Source organism: Tachypleus tridentatus, chromosome 8, assembly GCF_004210375.1.
Source record: "Tachypleus tridentatus isolate NWPU-2018 chromosome 8, ASM421037v1, whole genome shotgun sequence".
NCBI lineage: Eukaryota > Metazoa > Arthropoda > Merostomata > Xiphosura > Limulidae > Tachypleus > Tachypleus tridentatus.
The window spans coordinates 26,822,587-26,841,329 of record NC_134832.1 but is presented as its reverse complement, the minus strand read 5'-3'; the positions used below and the strand labels follow the sequence as shown (position 1 = coordinate 26,841,329).

At 32.2% G+C, this 18,743-nt stretch overlaps 2 protein-coding genes across 3 annotated transcripts in view; one reads left to right on the top strand and one right to left on the bottom strand.

The window, feature by feature from the left end:
* Positions 1–4,130, bottom strand: part of CSN8 (COP9 signalosome subunit 8) — a 41,667-nt gene extending 37,537 nt beyond the window's left edge. The window contains exons 1-2 of one of the 2 annotated variants that reach the window (XM_076447837.1): positions 3,957–4,130; positions 2,632–2,702 (exon numbers count right to left, since the gene is read on the bottom strand). In XM_076447837.1, coding sequence (XP_076303952.1) covers positions 2,632–2,702; positions 3,957–4,040 — 155 coding nt within the window. In that variant the 5' untranslated portion in view covers positions 4,041–4,130. The remainder of the gene's footprint in view (positions 1–2,631; positions 2,703–3,956) is intronic. The other variant, XM_076447836.1, reaches the window with a different exon arrangement.
* Positions 4,131–6,756: 2,626 nt separating this feature from the next.
* LOC143222023 (frizzled-2-like) lies at positions 6,757–17,205 on the top strand. Its single transcript, XM_076447835.1, has one exon. The coding sequence runs from the start codon at positions 7,038–7,040 to the stop codon at positions 8,748–8,750; it is 1,713 nt and encodes a 570-aa protein (XP_076303950.1). The 5' UTR covers positions 6,757–7,037; the 3' UTR covers positions 8,751–17,205.
* Positions 17,206–18,743: the final 1,538 nt, after the last annotated feature.

Below are 18,743 nucleotides of genomic sequence, written 5' to 3'. Positions count from 1 at the left end.
GGGCTGACCAGTGGATACAGCAATGTTATCCAAGGACAGACCCAATTCATCAAACTGTACCTGGATAAGAAGGTCAAAAGGAGCAATGGCAGACCATCTGGTCTGAAAAAGTATGACCCACCAAGGAGGGAAAACACAACCCCAGGTGGGATGCTTTGGTAAAAAACAAAGTTTCAAAGCATATAGTAAAGACAGCTGCAAATGAAGGAGGTGCAAAGAAGGTTCATGAGACTATGTATAAGCTCTGAACTGGGGAAGTGCAGAAAGCCCCAGTGCAGAGCTAAAGTCATTGATGACGAATAGAGTCTAGCATCTCTAATGCCAATGGTCTGGCAAAGCCATAGACCAGTGATTCGTAGTCAAGTTTTGATCCAATAACAGCACGATATGTCTTTAGCATAGAACATCGATCTGCTCCCCAAGTGGTGAAAGAGAGGACAGGGAGGATGTTCAATGCTCTTGTACATTTGGCCCATAGCTGCTTGATGTGTGGAAAAAGGTCAGCTTATGGTCAGAGATAAGCCTCAAGAACTTTGTCTCGGGGACTACAGGCAGCACAACTTCACCGATACAGAGTTCAGGATCAGATTGAATACTCCGTTGGTGGCAAAAGTGCATGCAAATGGTTTTAGAAAGAGAGAAGTTAAAGCTGTTTGCTGTGGTCCATTTCAGTAAATGATTGAGGGCAGTCTGTAGCTGCTGCTCATTATACCTCATGTTCAACAACTGACATGAGATGTGAAAGTTGTCGACATACAGCCCGTTTGCAACAGTGAGAGGGAGTTGTTCAGTGATGGCATTAATTTTTATACTGAAAAGTGTGACACTCAGAACACAGCCCTAAGGAATTCCAAGTTCCTGTATAAAATAACAGGAAAGTGTCAAACCCACACAAACTTGGAATCTCCTATCCATTAAAAATTTTTTAATAAAAATGGGCAAATGGCCACGTAATCCATATATATGGAGGTCTTGCAAACTGCCATACCTCCATGTTGTATCATAAGCCTTCTCAATGTCAAAGAATATTGATACAAGATGTTGTCGTTTGAGAAAGGCTTATCTGATTGATGTTTTAAGTCGAACCAAGTGGTCCATGGTGGAGCACTGTCACCAGCACCAGGTGGGTAAGAGGAGGTTATTTGATTCGAGGAACCAAACAAGATGAGCATTAGCCATCCTCTTTAAGGTCTTACAGAGACAGCTTGTCAAAGCAACTGGATGGTAGTTTGAAGGAATCTTGGGATCCTTGCAAGGATCAGAGAGAGGGAAGACAATGGCCTGGTGCCAGGCATAAGGAAGAACATTCTCCTGCCAGATCTGGTTAAAAACAATCAGAAGAGTAGCAAAAGAAGCAGGAGACAGATGGCACAGCATGTCATAGCGAGATGGGTGTTGAAGTTGATTCATCAACTTTTTAAACATGGAGGTCAAAAGACTTTTCATTTGTTTGTAGAACAACTCTTTTAGAGGCACAGAAAGTAGCACGAGGTGTAACCTCAATAGGTATATCCCTAATCACCTTTGAATGAAATAGGAGTTTACTGTGTTTAGGTGTGGATGTTTCCACCAGTTTGTCACTAGATCAAAATGTTTTTACTGACTTTGGAGAGCCAGCAAGTCCCTTCTCAATGAAAAAGGGAGACATTTGCCCTAAAGGTTTGTCAGAAATAGAATGTAGGATAAGCAAATGAGGTACAACAGGTGGTACAGATGGTAAGGATTGCAGTTCAGAATCTTCAAGATGTGGTCATTTACCTATAGACTGTTTTTTCACTATTTTATTAAGATTTTTAATTGGAGTATCCATAATAAAGAATAAATAAATTTTGGTGCCCACTGACCCCACCCACCACAAAGCCCTATGAGGGGACGCACTATAATGTCAAACAAGGACACTGCAGCAATGCCAGGGTTTCATGAGCACTATACCTAAATACCAGCATCAGATACAATGTCCACAACACCTGTTGAGAACATTCAACACTGGTACTTGGTTGACCATAGCTGGAGTGGACCAGCCAATTGACCCAAGGGGGACTACCTCAAGGCTGCCCATCTACAGGAATTCAAGGCCAAAGTAGTGTGTTAGGGTTGGACCCCACAACCACCAGGATCCTCTCCTCCCCTTCACAGGTTCCCATGCACGGCAAACACGTGGGTGGATGTTTAGATCCCAGAGGAGGTAAACTGAAAGAACAGGAATCCACACCGAGGGGTCATCTTGAATACAATAAATGGAATTGCTTTCATTATTATTTCACATTTAAAAACACACAAGTACAAATGTGTAAAGTAATAGTAAATATGATATCATAGTACATTTTAAAATAATTTTTCTCAATAGTAAACACCTCATTTACATAAGATTCTTGGGGTATATAAAATAACTTAATGCCACAACAAGCTAAAAATAAAAACTAACAAGTTACTATATCTTTATAACATCTTCTAAATATTTAAAAACACATCATCACCCACTGAAAACTATAAAAACAATTTTTCAGAATACAGAACATGAAAGATCTATCTACTTTTTACATTTTATTTAACAGGTAACTAAATAATTTGAGTTAACTGATACCTTGAGCAACCAAAATGAATATCCTGTTATAATCTACAAATACTCACAAATCATTTTGTAAAAGATAGATAGCTAACAGTTGACCATACACATGTGGTGAAGCAATCCCACCAGGGCTCTGAAATACAATAAAGTTATGTTACATTATCACTCAAGTTTGACACCAAAAAAATGTTGGATTATGAAAAGAAACTTTTAAGTTTTGAATTTAAAAGGCTTGAAACTGAGTCTTTCTAAAAGATTTATTTAGTAATTGGAATTATATAAAGAGGAAATGGATAAAGTTCTTGAATTAAATGTCATTTTCATCACATTTATGTAGAGTTGATGAAGGTAGGGATAACCATTTTGAAAGTTAATTTTAATGTGGTTTATACATAGCTTGAACATTTTCCATTTTAAACATTTTTCTTTTCAACATTACAAAATAGAAAAAATAAAGTATTAACTGGTCAACATTATTTTTAAAACCTATCACATTTCTGTTTATAAGTTACACATTTTCTACTTAAATCATATAACAGGTATGCAATATCACAAACTAGGATTCTATAATTTGTATTCTATGATTATTATTGCAGTTGTGATATTTCTAAAATAAAATTGAACATGGAGAAATTAGTATTTTAATGATGGTTGAATTTCCTGTTGTAATGTTCCTGCTACACTGTGTTAATCGTTTAACACATAAATACATACATCAAACATGTTTACTTTTATTATTTATGACTACAGTTAGGAAATTAAGTTAATTACCTATAAACATTGATAAGTGTCAACTCATTAATCAAAACTACAATTAAATCAATAATGTCATAAAAAGCAGGATATGCCACGATTATTATTTGACACTTTGGTCTATACAATTTCAAGCTCCTAATACATATGTCAAATATTTTTATTCGTCTTTAGTGAAATGAAGCTACTAGTACTACTCTCTCCATGTTGCTGATTTTTTACTTAAGATTTTTAACGCTTCTTATAATTAAATAGTAAGAGTACTACTTGTACTAATAATCCCACACTTCTATTTCTAGTGCAAAAGTTCGGTGCAACTCCTTGGTCTTAGATTATTTAGTTTTAAAGGAAAAAGATTGAGATACGAGTATAATTTTTGAAATTGCCTCTTCATATCTTTATGTAATAACTACAGTTTCAAAAGTACTACTAATCAATATTAAAAGCACTACTACTTGGAAAACTACTATGTTTAGTCAAATTTTGTTAACTTATCGTTAATGTTCCTCGACTTAAAGACTATACAGTATACTAAGTGCAACGCTCGTATAATAACACTATTTTCGGAATGATCCAAAATCTGAGATTTATAAATAATTATAACATTATTAAATTATAAGACTAAAATACATACATCGAGTTCTTGTTTTTCCAAATCTAGGGCTAACTTATTGTATTCCTCAAAACTATGTTCCCCAGTACCACTTATTCCCACCATTTCGTTAGTCAGTATCTCACACGCCGTCTACAATTCGTGTTAAAAATAACTGGATTTGTTATATCACGGTTGTTCATTTTGCACCACTCAAGTGCTCCTTCCACACGCTAGAAATATGAACATTTGACGTATTTCACAAAATTGCATACCCACTCAGTAATTTTGTTCACTAAACAGTACTAAGAGTTTTATATTCAAACATTAATTTGGGATGTAGAAAACTGCTTATTTTACATTTTCTTAATTTAAAAGCAGCCAGTGTTATATTTTGTAAAATCCAATTCCCTGAAAGAATAAATGAAGTTGAGTCACTTTAATTTACTCATATATTCCATATTATTTCATGATAACTGTTACTAAATCTCTGGCGATTAAGCAAACCTCTAAGGTTAATATGGTTTTACTTTAATATACTATAGAGTGAAAAGAAAGAATATACTTTTAGTGTCATAACAACAGGGCATATTATTGTAAAGTTGCCTATTTTTCTTCTGAAGTGTATGTTGTTCTTTACTTAAACGCTTGTGTTATTAAATGTAAAAAAGGCTTCGTATTTGAAAAAACTGTTCTTTTCTACAATGCAAATGACTTACAACTAAAGGAAAGCCATTAAAATCTAGCCGAGAGAGATTTGAGGTGCTTATTCTGGACATAGCTCACCAACAGAAATTGTTTTATTTGTAAGTGAGATAATGAGCTGTGGAGCAACTGTGAGCCTCTCTGAGCTTACAAGTAACTGACCAGGACGACTATAGGTCGCAGTAAGTCCTGGTATTACACAGTTGAAATAGACGAACTGCAAAGTACACTTTGTCATTCTGCTGCCCTAGAGCATAGATCTATTGTTTATCTGAGTCTCGAGTTTTCTGAGTATCTCCATAACACTTCACTCTGATGTTTAAGACGTTTCTGCCTAGTGTTGGCCAAGAGTCCACAGGAGAAAGTCTTGTGGATAAAACTAAACATATTTCCCCCCAATTTTAAAGGTACTGTTAATGGATGTCTGAACTACTTCCTTAATCATTTCAGACAGGCCACTGTCTTGAATGAATTCAGAGGTAGAAAGTGCAATTCTTGATGCTGAATCTATGTGGTTCATGACGAGTCCGATGAAAAATCTCCAAATTTTAGAGATGAGAAATAGCTTCGACAGTTGTCCAAGAGTCGCCAATGATCTCCCAATTGATATGTCTTGGAGTAAGCTTAATCATCATCAAACATTTCAGAGAACTATATGGTTGCATTCTTAGTTTTCGAGCTATTGAGTGGCACTGTAAGATGCTATGTATACACTACTTTATCATTACCAATCGATCATCAAGCAACTAAGACTATTGTGTAATTAAATTATCATTGACCGCAAGCTATTTGGTGACACACTGTAATGGGCCCGGCATGGCCTAGCGCGTAAGGCGTGCGACTCGTAATCCGAGGGTCGCGGGTTCGCTCCCGCGTCGCGCTAAACATACTCGCCCTCCCAGCCGTGGGGGTGTATAATGTGACGGTCAATCCCACTATTCGTTGGTAAAGAGTAGCTCAAGAGTTGGCGGTGGGTGGTGATGACTAGCTGCCTTCCCTCTGGTCTTACACTGCTAAATTAGGGACGGCTAGCACAGATAGCCCTCGAGTAGCTTTGTGCGAAATTTCCAAACAAACAAACAAACAAACAAAAGACACACTGTAAGGTGAAGTATATATATTATATAGTGTTTTTGCCATTCAGTTATCTGAAGATCCATAGTTTGTTAATTGCTTGACTAACAGGACGAAAAGGGCTTTGCGAGCCTTAATTACCAAGTTATCAAACAGAGTTTCACAATGGAGATATGAATAGGATATTGGATAATCTGCTCGATTAAAACACAGGTAAGATTGCTGGTGATAGTAATTGTAGTACTTAGAAAGTTTACATAACTGAATCGTAGCTAATTCTAAAATCAAGCTGAAAGGGTTTTGTGACCATTCTTATCAAATAATTTAACAAGATAAAATGTCATCCAACGTTTCGAGAGAATCATTCATCCTGTCCAGTTGAGAGTTTTAGGAAACATGCTACAAGGTCCTCATTGGAACTCTTTTTATACACCTGCTAGGCGTATAACTATAATCCGTTTTACATATATTTAAAAATAAAATACTATACACATTTTACAGCCAAAAGGAAAAACAAATCAACAACTTCCATTCATATAACCATACATAATGTCACATTAAACGTATAGCACAATATAATTACTCTATTGATGTGTACGATTTACTGTCAAATTAATATACCAAATTAGAATAATGAATTTCTGAATTGAAACTGTAATTTGCCACAATCAGAAGCCACTACGCTTTGTGGCACCATCTACTGAGAGAATTTTAAATTTGACCAATGGAAAAGAAAATATGTGTAATAAATTTTCGTATTTACACTTTGTTTTCAAAATTCAGAATGGTTGAATTGTTATGAAGTGACTTGGATACGTTTCAATTTGATATGTTTGTTTAATAATGAGAAGGATCTAACAAACCGTTAGATAACTACATTGTTAGACTGTTTTTCTCGTATTTACGATACACAAATCTGTCTGTACACTGCCAAAATTAATTAGCTTTAATAGCAGCACTTTTTTTGTTGTTCAACCAATCAAATTTAGGATTTATCCGAGCCTGCTTACCGGAGGGGATTTCAACGCCCACTGTGCAGTATTAGCCAATGAGCTTGAACATTGTTTCTAGAGGCATATTTTCGTTTCGCTGTCTTTGTCACCTAAACAAGTAGTGTATATAATTGAGGTGAATGAGTTTGTTCAGTTTTGTTTTTAAAAGTTGTTGAGTATGTCAGTATGTAGAGATGTTACGTCTTCTGATACGTTCCACCGTTTTCAAACTGTCACTTGACCGCCTTGTGGAAATGACTATCGTTAGAGTAATACCAAAGTGAATTTTAGACGAGTGAAGTTGATGTTAGTAAATCCAGTATTACCGCGATAAGATAGGCCTAATGAAGCAATGGCTCAAGTCCGACTCCCGGAGTTTATGCACGTTCAACTTTCATCATTTTTCATAGTGGTCATACTCGTAAGCCTACAATATGGAGGTCTACCGGCTCTCGTCCAAGCCAGTCACAGCGAACAACCTATCCCTCAGCATGGTTTGTGCGAACCAATTACGATACCATTGTGTAAGGATATCCAGTACAATATGACAATGATGCCAAACCTTCTAAATCATCAAAAACAAGAAGATGCTGGTTTAGAAGTGCATCAGTTCTTTCCTTTAGTGAAAGTAAAATGTAGTTCTGTTCTCCAGTTTTTTCTGTGTTCAATATATGCGCCAGTTTGCACAATATTAAATTATCCATTACCTCCATGTCGTTCTTTGTGCCTGTCAGCCAAAAATGGCTGTGAAGGTTTAATGAACAAATTTGGTTTTCAATGGCCAGAAAGTTTGGATTGTGCCAAGTTTCCCGAAGTAGATGAAGGTAAACTCTGTGTTGCACAAAATAATACAGGAAAGTCGAGCCATGTGGGAACTCCACCACCAAATAGAGAGAACATCCCAGTAACTTCAAATACAACTAAGAAAGATATAGGATTTGTTTGTCCTGTTCATTTTAGAGTGCCAAAAGGTTTGGATTATGTTGTAAAAATTGGAAAAAAGACAGAAAAGAACTGTGGGCTTCCATGCCATGGAATGTTTTTCAGGAGAGAGGAACGTAAGTTTGCTAATGTGTGGATAGGAACATGGGCTGTATTATGTATGATTTCAACATCATTCACTGTTTTGACATTTATTGTGGATCCAGAAAGGTTTCGATATCCTGAAAGACCTATAATTTTTCTCTCAGCCTGCTATCTTGTAGTGGCTTTGACCTATGTTGTGGGACTTTTTCTTGGAGATAAGGTGTCTTGTAATGAACCTTTTGATCCTCCTGGAGGTAAAACTGGTGTTGAAATGGTACAAACAATTACTCAAGGAAGTAAAAAGGAAAGTTGCACAATTTTGTTCATGTTACTTTATTTTTTTAGTATGGCCAGCTCCATTTGGTGGGTTGTTTTAACCTTAACATGGTTCCTAGCAGCTGGTTTAAAGTGGGGACATGAAGCTATTGAAAAAAATTCTCATTATTTTCATGTTGCTGCCTGGACTGTTCCTGCCATTAAAACTATAACAGTTCTCGCTATGGGTAAAGTAGATGGAGACGTGTTGAGTGGAGTATGTTATGTTGGGATTTGGAATGTCGATGCCCTGCGTGGATTTATTCTTGGTCCACTCTTTGTGTATCTTGTTCTTGGAACTGTGTTCTTATTAGCAGGCTTTGTATCCCTTTGTCACATTCGCACTGTAATGAAACATGATGGTACCAGAACAGACAAATTAGAAAAGCTCATGATACGTATAGGAATCTTCTCCGTACTTTATACAGTTCCAGCTGTTATTGTGTTAGCTTGCTACTTTTATGAACAGACATATTTTGATACCTGGATGTTATCTTGGCAAAACCAAATGTGCAAGCTGCGAAATTATAGTATTCCTTGCCCTGTTAACCAGAAGTATTGGCCAAAACCAGATTTTGCAGTTTTTATGATCAAGTATTTGATGACATTGGTTGTTGGCATTACTTCAGGATTTTGGATATGGTCTGGCAAAACCGTCAACTCGTGGCGTAATTTTTATTTCAAGATTCAGCAACAAGTTTTCTGCACTGAAGCTTATGTATAATTTGTGTGATTTATTACTTTGTTTTACAAATATAAGATGTAATCGTGTCTTTGCTTTCAAAGCAATGCCAGCTTGAGCCAGTTTAATTGCAGTTTTTGTGATGCCATAACCTCATCTATTTTCTGTAGTTTTATAATTAAATTTCAAATACCGAATATTTATATTGTGTAAATTACACCTTGTATTGTGTTTCTTTTAAAGAGTTAATAGAAATTATTATGTGAATTTTAGTACACATGGTAAAAAACATATCTAGACTATTTGTGTTATAAAATAAGATCTGTCTTAGATTCATACTCATTCTAGAAACTGATTTTATTTCTCATATTTTGTGCAGTTGTAAATACTTTAAAGCATCCACTTTTATATTAATTATTTAGTTCAATGTTTTTTCAAATTCTGCTGGGTATAAATAGAATTATTTTTGTGGCTATTATTTAATTTCTACTTTGAAAAGTAGTGTTTATATAGAATTGTATATAGAATAATGTCTTATAACCTACTTTGTGTAATTTTCTTCACAAAAATACCTGGTAGCCAAGACTGATTTTTCTATTAATATTGTTTTTACTAATAGAGAAAAAACTTATTTCACTTTTGTAAAGTCAGGAATTAACATACAGTATTTATAGAGAAGGAACACTAATACATCCTGACAGTATCAACAAAGCCTTTCTAGCAGTAAGCTCTGAAAACTTGAAAGTTAGAAAAAATTCACCTGCAATTACAAAAACACTTGATAGCATTCAAAGACTTACATTTTACAAATGAAATACATAAAATTAGTATCTCAGTGTGTAGGAATATCATACAACAGATTTCAAATTTCCTAATTATTAAAAAAAAATAAAATTATTTAAGAAATGTTAAAATATTACTTATTAATAAGATTTGAATATACTGTCACATATGCCATAGCTTTGAAACATTGTAAGAAACTTTTAATGGCCTTATGGTAAATGTAAACATTAATTATAGTAAGATTTTCATGCTATATTTTATAGTATTCTTGTAACAGCAACATACAGTACCACTTCTAAAAAAAATAGTAAATACAAGTTATTTGAAACTGAATAATATGTATCTAAAACGAGTAGTAAAAGCTCTCTAAAGTCATGACAAAAATAAGTTGTAGATTTAAGTTAGATCTAATATGTGTTGAGCTGACTTTATTAAAGGTTTGTAAGGTTTTTATATCTTATCTGTGCAGAAATAATTACATTAGAAACAATGTAGAACTATGATCAAAGTATGAGAGTTGTAAGAGAAGGTTTACTTTGTGGTTATAAGATGCTTCCTGTCAACTTATTATTTATCAGAAAAGTTAAGGTTACAAATGTTTGAAATACTCTTTTATTTTTTTGTTATTACTAGTTTCAAATTGTGCTGAATGCTGTCAGAACCTTCTACACAAGTCAGTTGCTCTAACACTACTGTTGAAAAATAGGAAGTATTAGGATGTTACCTTAAATTTATTGCCATAATTTTTCAGTTCCAAAATCTGCTAACATTAACCTAGGAAGTTAACAAAAATTAGGCATGAATTTATACTTGAGATTTATTATGAGGCAGCTGAGATATTGGATGAACTACAGCCAAGAGGTCTGTTTTATGTGTAAGAATCTGAGTGGTTTAAAGAAGGATAATAATTATAAGTTTAAGAAATATATGTGTAAGACTGTGCTGAGACAGGATTAAGGTAAAATAACCTATGGATAAGGCTTGCTTAGTCTTTGGAAAAACTAAACATTTAAATTCATCTTTTACTTTGTAGAAATTGTTGATTCTTCTCTTAAACTCCCATGAAATGCTAGCCTCTGCTATTGTTGATGACAAGCAACTGAGGATTTTATAAATCAATTATCTTGCTATAAAATTCAAACTGTCTTATCTACAGCCTAACCTGTTGTTTTCCAAAATTCAAATTTATATCTTTTCATCATCCTTTCTTTCAAATCCAGCACAAAGAAATCAGAATATTTTATCCTGTTAATCCTACATAACTCTGTAAACTTCAAGATCAAATCTTACCCATTCTTTTCTCAAGACTTACTATTTATTTACGTAATAGTGTTTAAGTGTAATAATTTTGGCCTTCTTTCTTAAAAAAACATTAAAATATTTTAATATTTGTTATGCTTAATTGGAGAACATAGTGGGTCATTATGCCTTAAGTTACCTGAAGTGTTGTTTTTTGAAGTACTGTTTAAATGAATTTTAATTTTATACATTTCACTGTTAGTAGAGGTTATACCAGAAAGCTTGCAATTTTTTAAAGTTAATTCCTTAAATTGGGATGCATATAAACAGGCCTCTGTGTGATATGTATATAAATAAACACATGCATACAAGAATACAGCAGCTAATTAATCTGTATGACCAAAATGTTAAAAGTGTATTACTGTGTGTCAAACAGACCAATAAATGACAAAACCATTTTGCATTGTATGTTTACTTAAGAACACGTTAGTTATAATTTTGTGTAAATCTGTACACACAGGTTCTTGAAAAATGTGACGGGATGTTCAACTTATTGTGTACTGGCATTTTGGTTATTTTATGTCAACTTACTTTTGGTTAACTGTATATGGCTTGTATTAATTAACATGTGAATTAATCTTTTACGGCAAGATACATCTTTACATGGTTTGCATAACTCGTTCATTCAACAGATTAAATAGTCACATAAGATTATATGCATTTTATTAAAATGTTTTAGAGGTCAAACCAGGACTGTAGTGGATTAATTTTAGTGTGAAGACCTGCAAGCTATTACTGTAACTTCATTTATGAAATTGGTCTGTATTTCCAAAAATACTTAATGCATACTGAAGAACTTCCAGTTTTTAGCAGCTTTTCTTGTGCCAGTGTTCCTTTCCTTTACTAGTTATTAGTAAACATATTTTTTTTAATGTTTGTTTCTTCTCATTTGTCTCTTTTGACTTTACCTCTTTAGTATATAAAGGACTGATTGATTGTTAACTAAAGTTGAGAGAAAACTTCTGTCACAGTTTTGTAAAGTGATTTATTCTGAGGTTATCTCACCAGCTGTTTTGTTACTACATAATATTACGTACAAGTTTTAAGCATGTAACATCAGATTATGTGAACTGAAACTATATTCTGTACAAACTTAATTTGTAAGTTTACAAGTTGTTGCTCTAGCAAATTACATATTTTTTGTGCTATGTATTTGACAGCTGTTATTTTCTGTGGTATTACAATGCAATTCATTAAAAGTACAAAAGAATGTCCTTTCCTTCAGTGGTTGATAGTACATTTATTTTCTTTGTTGTTACATCCAAAAATGAGATTTTGATAGTAGTTTAGTCTATAGTATTGAAGTATCCCTTGAGAGTTTAACCACAGCTATTCTTCACAGTGTGAAACAGTTTGCTTCATAAAACTGTAGTCTCTGTGGATACTACAGGGACCAGTGAATATTGTTTGCTGTGTACAATTACCATAAACATAATTAGGTTTACCTGCAGTTGCTGTATATAGCATTGAGGAACAGTTTTAGAAAAGTATACAATTAGGCAATGAATATTATCAGCTTTATCAACCAGTTTTTTGTATACAGTTTAAAGTGATTTTTTTTCCACAAATTATTCAATTTTTTTTATTTTTTATGATAATACATCTGTAATTTGGGACTTTGACAAATGTATTACAAGTTTAATAATAGTGGGTTATATTTTCTCTTACTGTCAATTCTTTTGTCCTTGTTTGCAACATTATAGGCTGTTTAAATTACAGCTTCAGGTGCTATCCTTATTTCTGGTCTCCTTGAAACACGTTCAGAGTCTCAATAAACCAACAAATCAATTTCCCTATGAATAATGTTATTTGGATTTGTTATGTCTTTTTAGTTTCTGAATTAGGATTGTACTATCACTGTCACTTACTATGATATTATTCTCCCACCTACTACATATCTGATATGTAGCACATGTATTTTGGAAAACTAACTCCTGTAGTTGGATAAATATTTGATACTAGTTATTACTTGGTAGGTAGTATCAACACACAACATTATAGACAAGACACTGTTTTGTCCTTCAAAATTGCCCCTTCACACGCCTATCCTGGAGAAAAAGTAAACAATTTAAATTCACCTTTTATATTTTTCATGAAAATAAAAAACTTATTGGGGAGTACTTTTCCAAAAATACATATTTTGGAAAATGTATTGTGTCTATTGCCAACTAATACTATTAACTCTGTGTTGTTTTTTTCATTATAAATTCAATTGTAAATTTGTCCTGATAACTTAATAAATAGATAAATACATTTTAGTTGTATAATGCTAAAGTTTCATCCTAATTTACATTGCTAGTTTTTAGAAGGTCATTAGAGACAGCAAATTATGAAAGATATTTATTTAGCTTAGTATAATGAACTAATTTGCAAAACATGAGTGTAATGAACTTGAAATGTAATAATTTATTCATAAAATATTTCTATCAGGATATGCAACAGAAACTGTAGTAGGCAGCTTGTTGTAATTAATTAAACACAGAAAAAACAAATTACAACATGTAATGAAGTGCACATCAGCCTGATCATGTGATGATAAGTTTTTCATGAATATATAACATAATTTCAAATGTTATCTTTACTGTATAAAATGTTTTTCTTATTGGTGGTGATATGAAAATTGGTGTTTCTGATGACTTACTGTTACTTAGTGTCATGTCATTTATATAAAAGGAAGTTACATTTAAAACATTGGTGTATATGTTGCCTGCATTCATAAGTAAATGTTTGTATCACTTTATGTCTAGTTTAGAATATAGCTCTTTCATTGTGTGAGGCTTTGTATAGACCAATGATTGTTGACTTAAGGTGTAGTCCTCAATGCTCAAGTAGGGTATGGTGTGACTATTAATGAGCACTCAAGTTTTTAATGCCATGCACTTTTGTCTGAGGTTTTCTCTACGTTCCTTAAGGTTGTGTTAAAGCTATTTGGGTGGGAAAGAAAATTTTTGCATTGCTTCTGATGTAAAAAAAACAAAACAAAAAAATGTATGAAGGATAAAGTTATTCTGTAGTTGTTTAGTATCAAATAAGTAAAATTATTAATCAAAATATGATATTCTGAAATTTATTTGGCCAAAGATGTAACAACATATTTTAAAGAGCAGTTTGTAAGAAGGAAAATGAAATTTAATTGCATTTACGTATTTAATAGTTTAGTTTTTATAATTTACAACAAATACGTATCTGTAGGTATCCTTGTCAACATTTATGTCATAAGTTTTCAAACCAAAGTTTCACTTTTATTAAAACAACTTAAACCTTTTATGAGATGGATAAATTACATTGTATTTAAAGCAATTGGATTAATCTCAGATCATTCTTTGTTTTTTTTAAATAGAAAGGTTAAAAATTTTAATCTGTAAGATACAATACAATTTACCTAGGATTTTCTTTTCAGTTATATATATATATATATATGTGTACCAAATAATTACTGGCATAAAATGATTTGTTAATATTTGCACAAAATTGGTATACCATATTTCCTCTACCTGTAATGATTATCACTTGAAACTATAAAATATTTGGAAGTGATAACTTAATAAAAAATACTTATGTTAATGAGTATAGTTGGTTATAATTAATGTTAATTCATCATGTTAATCATTTAAACATTTGTTTATTTGCATATAAATAAATATTCCAATATGTAGGAACATACTAGCTTGACAGTACCATTGGAATTTTTTTGTGAGATTAATATTTTAAGGATGTATACAAGGTTTAGCATGTAAGCTATCCTATTATCTAAGTTATTGTTTTAACTATTAGGAATATTATTCTATTGTAAAGGTACTTATTAATGATGCAATTGAAAATATACCTAATTTAAATTAAAAGCTATCAATTACATTTTTAGTAAGGTAGGATCATAGTTGTGTTTTATTTTAGTTTTAAATCAATTATGTTCAAAATAGTGTATTTTTCTGACCAATTTTTATCTTTTAATCAGTATTTGTTACATTTTGGTTCTAATTGTTTATGACATGTCGTTTTTGTAGGATAATAAAGATATTCCAGTTAACAGTATATGTTGGTATTATAAATTTTAATTGTTTAATTCCAGTTAGAGTATCATTAAACTGGTGCATCTGATAATCAGATTATTTTTCAAAATAAGTTTAAATTTTACTAATTTTTACTTTTTACTTTGTATATTTAAAATCTAAAACATAGTACATATATATATGTATGTGTGTGGACTTTTTCATTTTCCAAATAATTATTTACATAAAGTGAAATGTTTCAAACATTTCTTGCACTGATTTTATATAACATTTAAAAAGGAACAGTCAAGTTCAGGAAGTTTCTTTTGGTTTAAATGTATTATTTTTTATTATTACAAATTATTAGAAATATTAAAATAATTACTTAGTTAACACATATCCATAATATAAAGTATACTTAGTTTAAATTTAAAACTAGAATAAAACAAATTACAAATGTGAATGTTTTATGTTCCAAAAATGGAAACTTTTCTACACGTAATGTGACATGGACTAAAGTGATAAACAGAATGTTCATAAATTTCAGTATCAAGATTAAAATGAGCAACATAATTTAAGAATATTTTCCTTTCTTTTCATGAGAATATTCATCAAATGTTTTAATTTGTCAAAACCCAGAACAGTATTTGATGTGGATACAAAATGTTAATTGTGTATTGCAAAATAACTACATGTTTCTTTCATTTTCTGGTGCAAAAGTATTGAAGCACTATTAACACAGTTTTTTGGATAACATTGAATGTGTTTTAGTAATTACTGCTACTGAGAATTGTTTAAATGGTGTTTTAACCACAATTATAATAGTTATTTATGATTTTATGGAAATCCAGCCAAACTCTGAATATTTGTACAGTTCTGAGTATTACTGCTTAAAGTTTATACTAGTGAACATTAAGAGAATTAATTCATTATTCCAACCCATTTCTTTTTGTAAGTACTATTAAATACTAGATGTATGTTGCAGTTTTACTTATACAAGATGTATTCTAGTATTAGGATATTTTTCAAGTATGATATAGAAGTTAATACATGAAATACAGAATTTTATTTGGACATCATAAGGTTATTAAAAATTCCAGTTGTAACTTAGTGTTTTCTATACTTATAGTTATTAATCTACAGGTTCTCAGTTTCTTCAGTTTTCACATTTTTATGTGTTAAATCTTTTACAAAGTTGTTTAATTTTTAGACAGTATTTTGTTTATGATTCCCACTTAAAGGAAATTCATATTGATCTGTATGTTAACCTAAATGTTCATATGTTTGTCACAAACATTTAAGTGTATAACTGTTCTTGTTATTTATTATAACAGCTTGAAAGTTTTCTCTTATTAATTTCACATTTCTAAAAATTTGTTTTTTGTAGGAAAACACTCCATTTATTACTTTACTGCTAATTTGATAAAATATTTAAAATTTTTACAGTAATATAATCCATGTGTGTAAAAAAGACCTTGTTAATATGCATTTTAGTTGTTATTGATTACGTGTGCGTACTTTTGAGTTGTTTATAAATTAACTTTGCTATAAAGATTATAACTACATGACTTTTTTGCAGTTTTACCACATAATGTTTTACATTTGACTTTATATTAGCTGTACTAATAGATACTTTATATTAGCTGTACTAATAGATACTTTTGTAAACATATCATAAGTGCTACTTAGCCACATACATTTTTTCTTCTTGTCTGCAAGTTCAGTTAAAATCATTTTGTCAATCATTATAAAATTACTGACCTCACATATTTATGTTGATATTAATTTTCTAGTCCTAACTACATAGGACATTTATTTACTTAAATTTTCCCCATTTTTAAAGAATACATATTTGCATTGTTTTACATACATGTTTATTTTCTTAGTTTTGCCAATACTATCTTTTGTATCTTTTCCTAGTTTTTGCCATTCTGACTTTTGTATCTTTTCATAGTTTTGTCTGTATTAGCTTTTGTAGATGCAGCTGTTGTTTACAGAAAATGAATGAATTAAAGATAGGTGCTCTGAATGAGGAAGTAACAATTTCAGTTGTATGCATAATAATTTGTAAAAAAATTCTGTAACATTTTGATGATTATAATTGTTTTAAAATGATCAAATACATTGTTTTGAAGGTTTACTTTGAACTGTTTAAAACCAGGTTTTAATGATGTCTGGATATATTTGCTTTACAGGTAAATTGTACAATAAACAAGTTTGTAGTGAATATTTTTTACTTTAATATGTGTGCATTTCAAATATCTGTTAATTTAGAAAGTTATGAATCAGTAAGATAGACTAATTCCTGGTATTTATAATTTGTACTAAATTAATATTATCCATTGTGGTCACAGAAATGTATCCTGCAGATAAACTTATGTACATATGAAGTATATGGTTAGGAATAAAACCTCGTATACACCTACAGCGTAAGTGTGTGTTTTACTTTTGCAGTTATTCATTTCTAATGCTTTGTCATTGATATATATTCTTTCATACAAGTTTGGACTTAATTACATTATGTTAAATCTGGCAGTAGTTTACATACACCGCACAAGATACCTGTAATTTGAGAGGTCTGCAGGTTACATATTGTTGTAACACTGCTCTCTTGTTGGGTGGATTCTTTTATTAAAGTATTTGGTGAATACAATAGATTCAATTCTACATGCTTGCACACTTGTCGGCCCGGCATGGCCAAGCGCTTTAGGCGTGCGACTCGTAATCCGAGGGTCGCGGGTTCGCGCCCGCGTCGCGCTAAACATGCTCGCCCTCCCAGCCGTGGGGGCGTATAATGTGACGGTCAATCCCACTATTCGTTGGTAAAAGAGTAGCCCAAGAGTTGGCGGTGGGTGGTGATGACTAGCTGCCTTCCCTCTAGTCTTACACTGCTAAATTAGGGACGGCTAGCACAGATAGCCCTCGAGTAGCTTTGTGCGAAATTCCAAAACAAACAAACAAATGCACACTTGTTGTAACATGTTGGCCTAAATGTACAAATAAGTTTAATTTCGCGGCTAATCCATCACTAGCACTGATCCAAATACTTCACCGACTGATTCACTACAAGTTTTCTATTCACTGCTTCTTAACTAATTGTTCACTTGTATTTATTGTTGTAGCCGAGTTTCTTGACACGCCGTTATCTGTCTCGGTCAGTTACATTCCCGAATATTATAGGTAGTCTCGGGTTTGTTTTTTCGTAATGTTCTGGGTATTCTAGCTAACACCTAATTTACAGTTTTATACATATAAATTATAACAATAAATTGAATACTATTCGAGAGAAGCTTATTAACTTTTTCCGAATCGTAAAAATATGTATTTTACTTTATTGGCTAACTTGTGTTACGTATTACAATTTATCTCGGACGAGTCTCCGATTTATTATCTTATGTGCGTTAAGTATGACGATTTCAAATAGCAGGAAATTTTAATTTTGATTTAGATTTTAGAAGTTACTTGAATGTCGATATGTATCATATTTATTATAATTACCAACAAGACTGATACACAGTTTTCTTTCTTAAAACACATATATTTCAATGTACAAAAAACAATACAGTACAATTAAATAACAGTTATTGCAAATAATATTTTATATACAAGGCCCGACATGGCCAAGTGAGATAAGGCGTGCGACTCGTAATCTGAGGTTCGCATCCCTGTCGAACCAAACATGCTCGCATTTTCAGCCGTGGGGGCGTTATAATGTACGGTCAATCACACTATTTTTTGGTAAAAGGGTAGCCCAAGAGTTGGCGGTAGGTGGTAATCACTAGCTGCCTTCCCTCTAGTCTTACACTGCTAAATTATGGACGGCTAGCACAAATAGTCCTCGAGTAGCTTTGCGCGAAATTAAAAAACAATATACAAGATTTACAAATTTACTAACAATACTGAGTCTGGAACTGAATCTTTTGGGGGCGGGACAAAGAGAGCGATTTAATTCTATGTTGATACA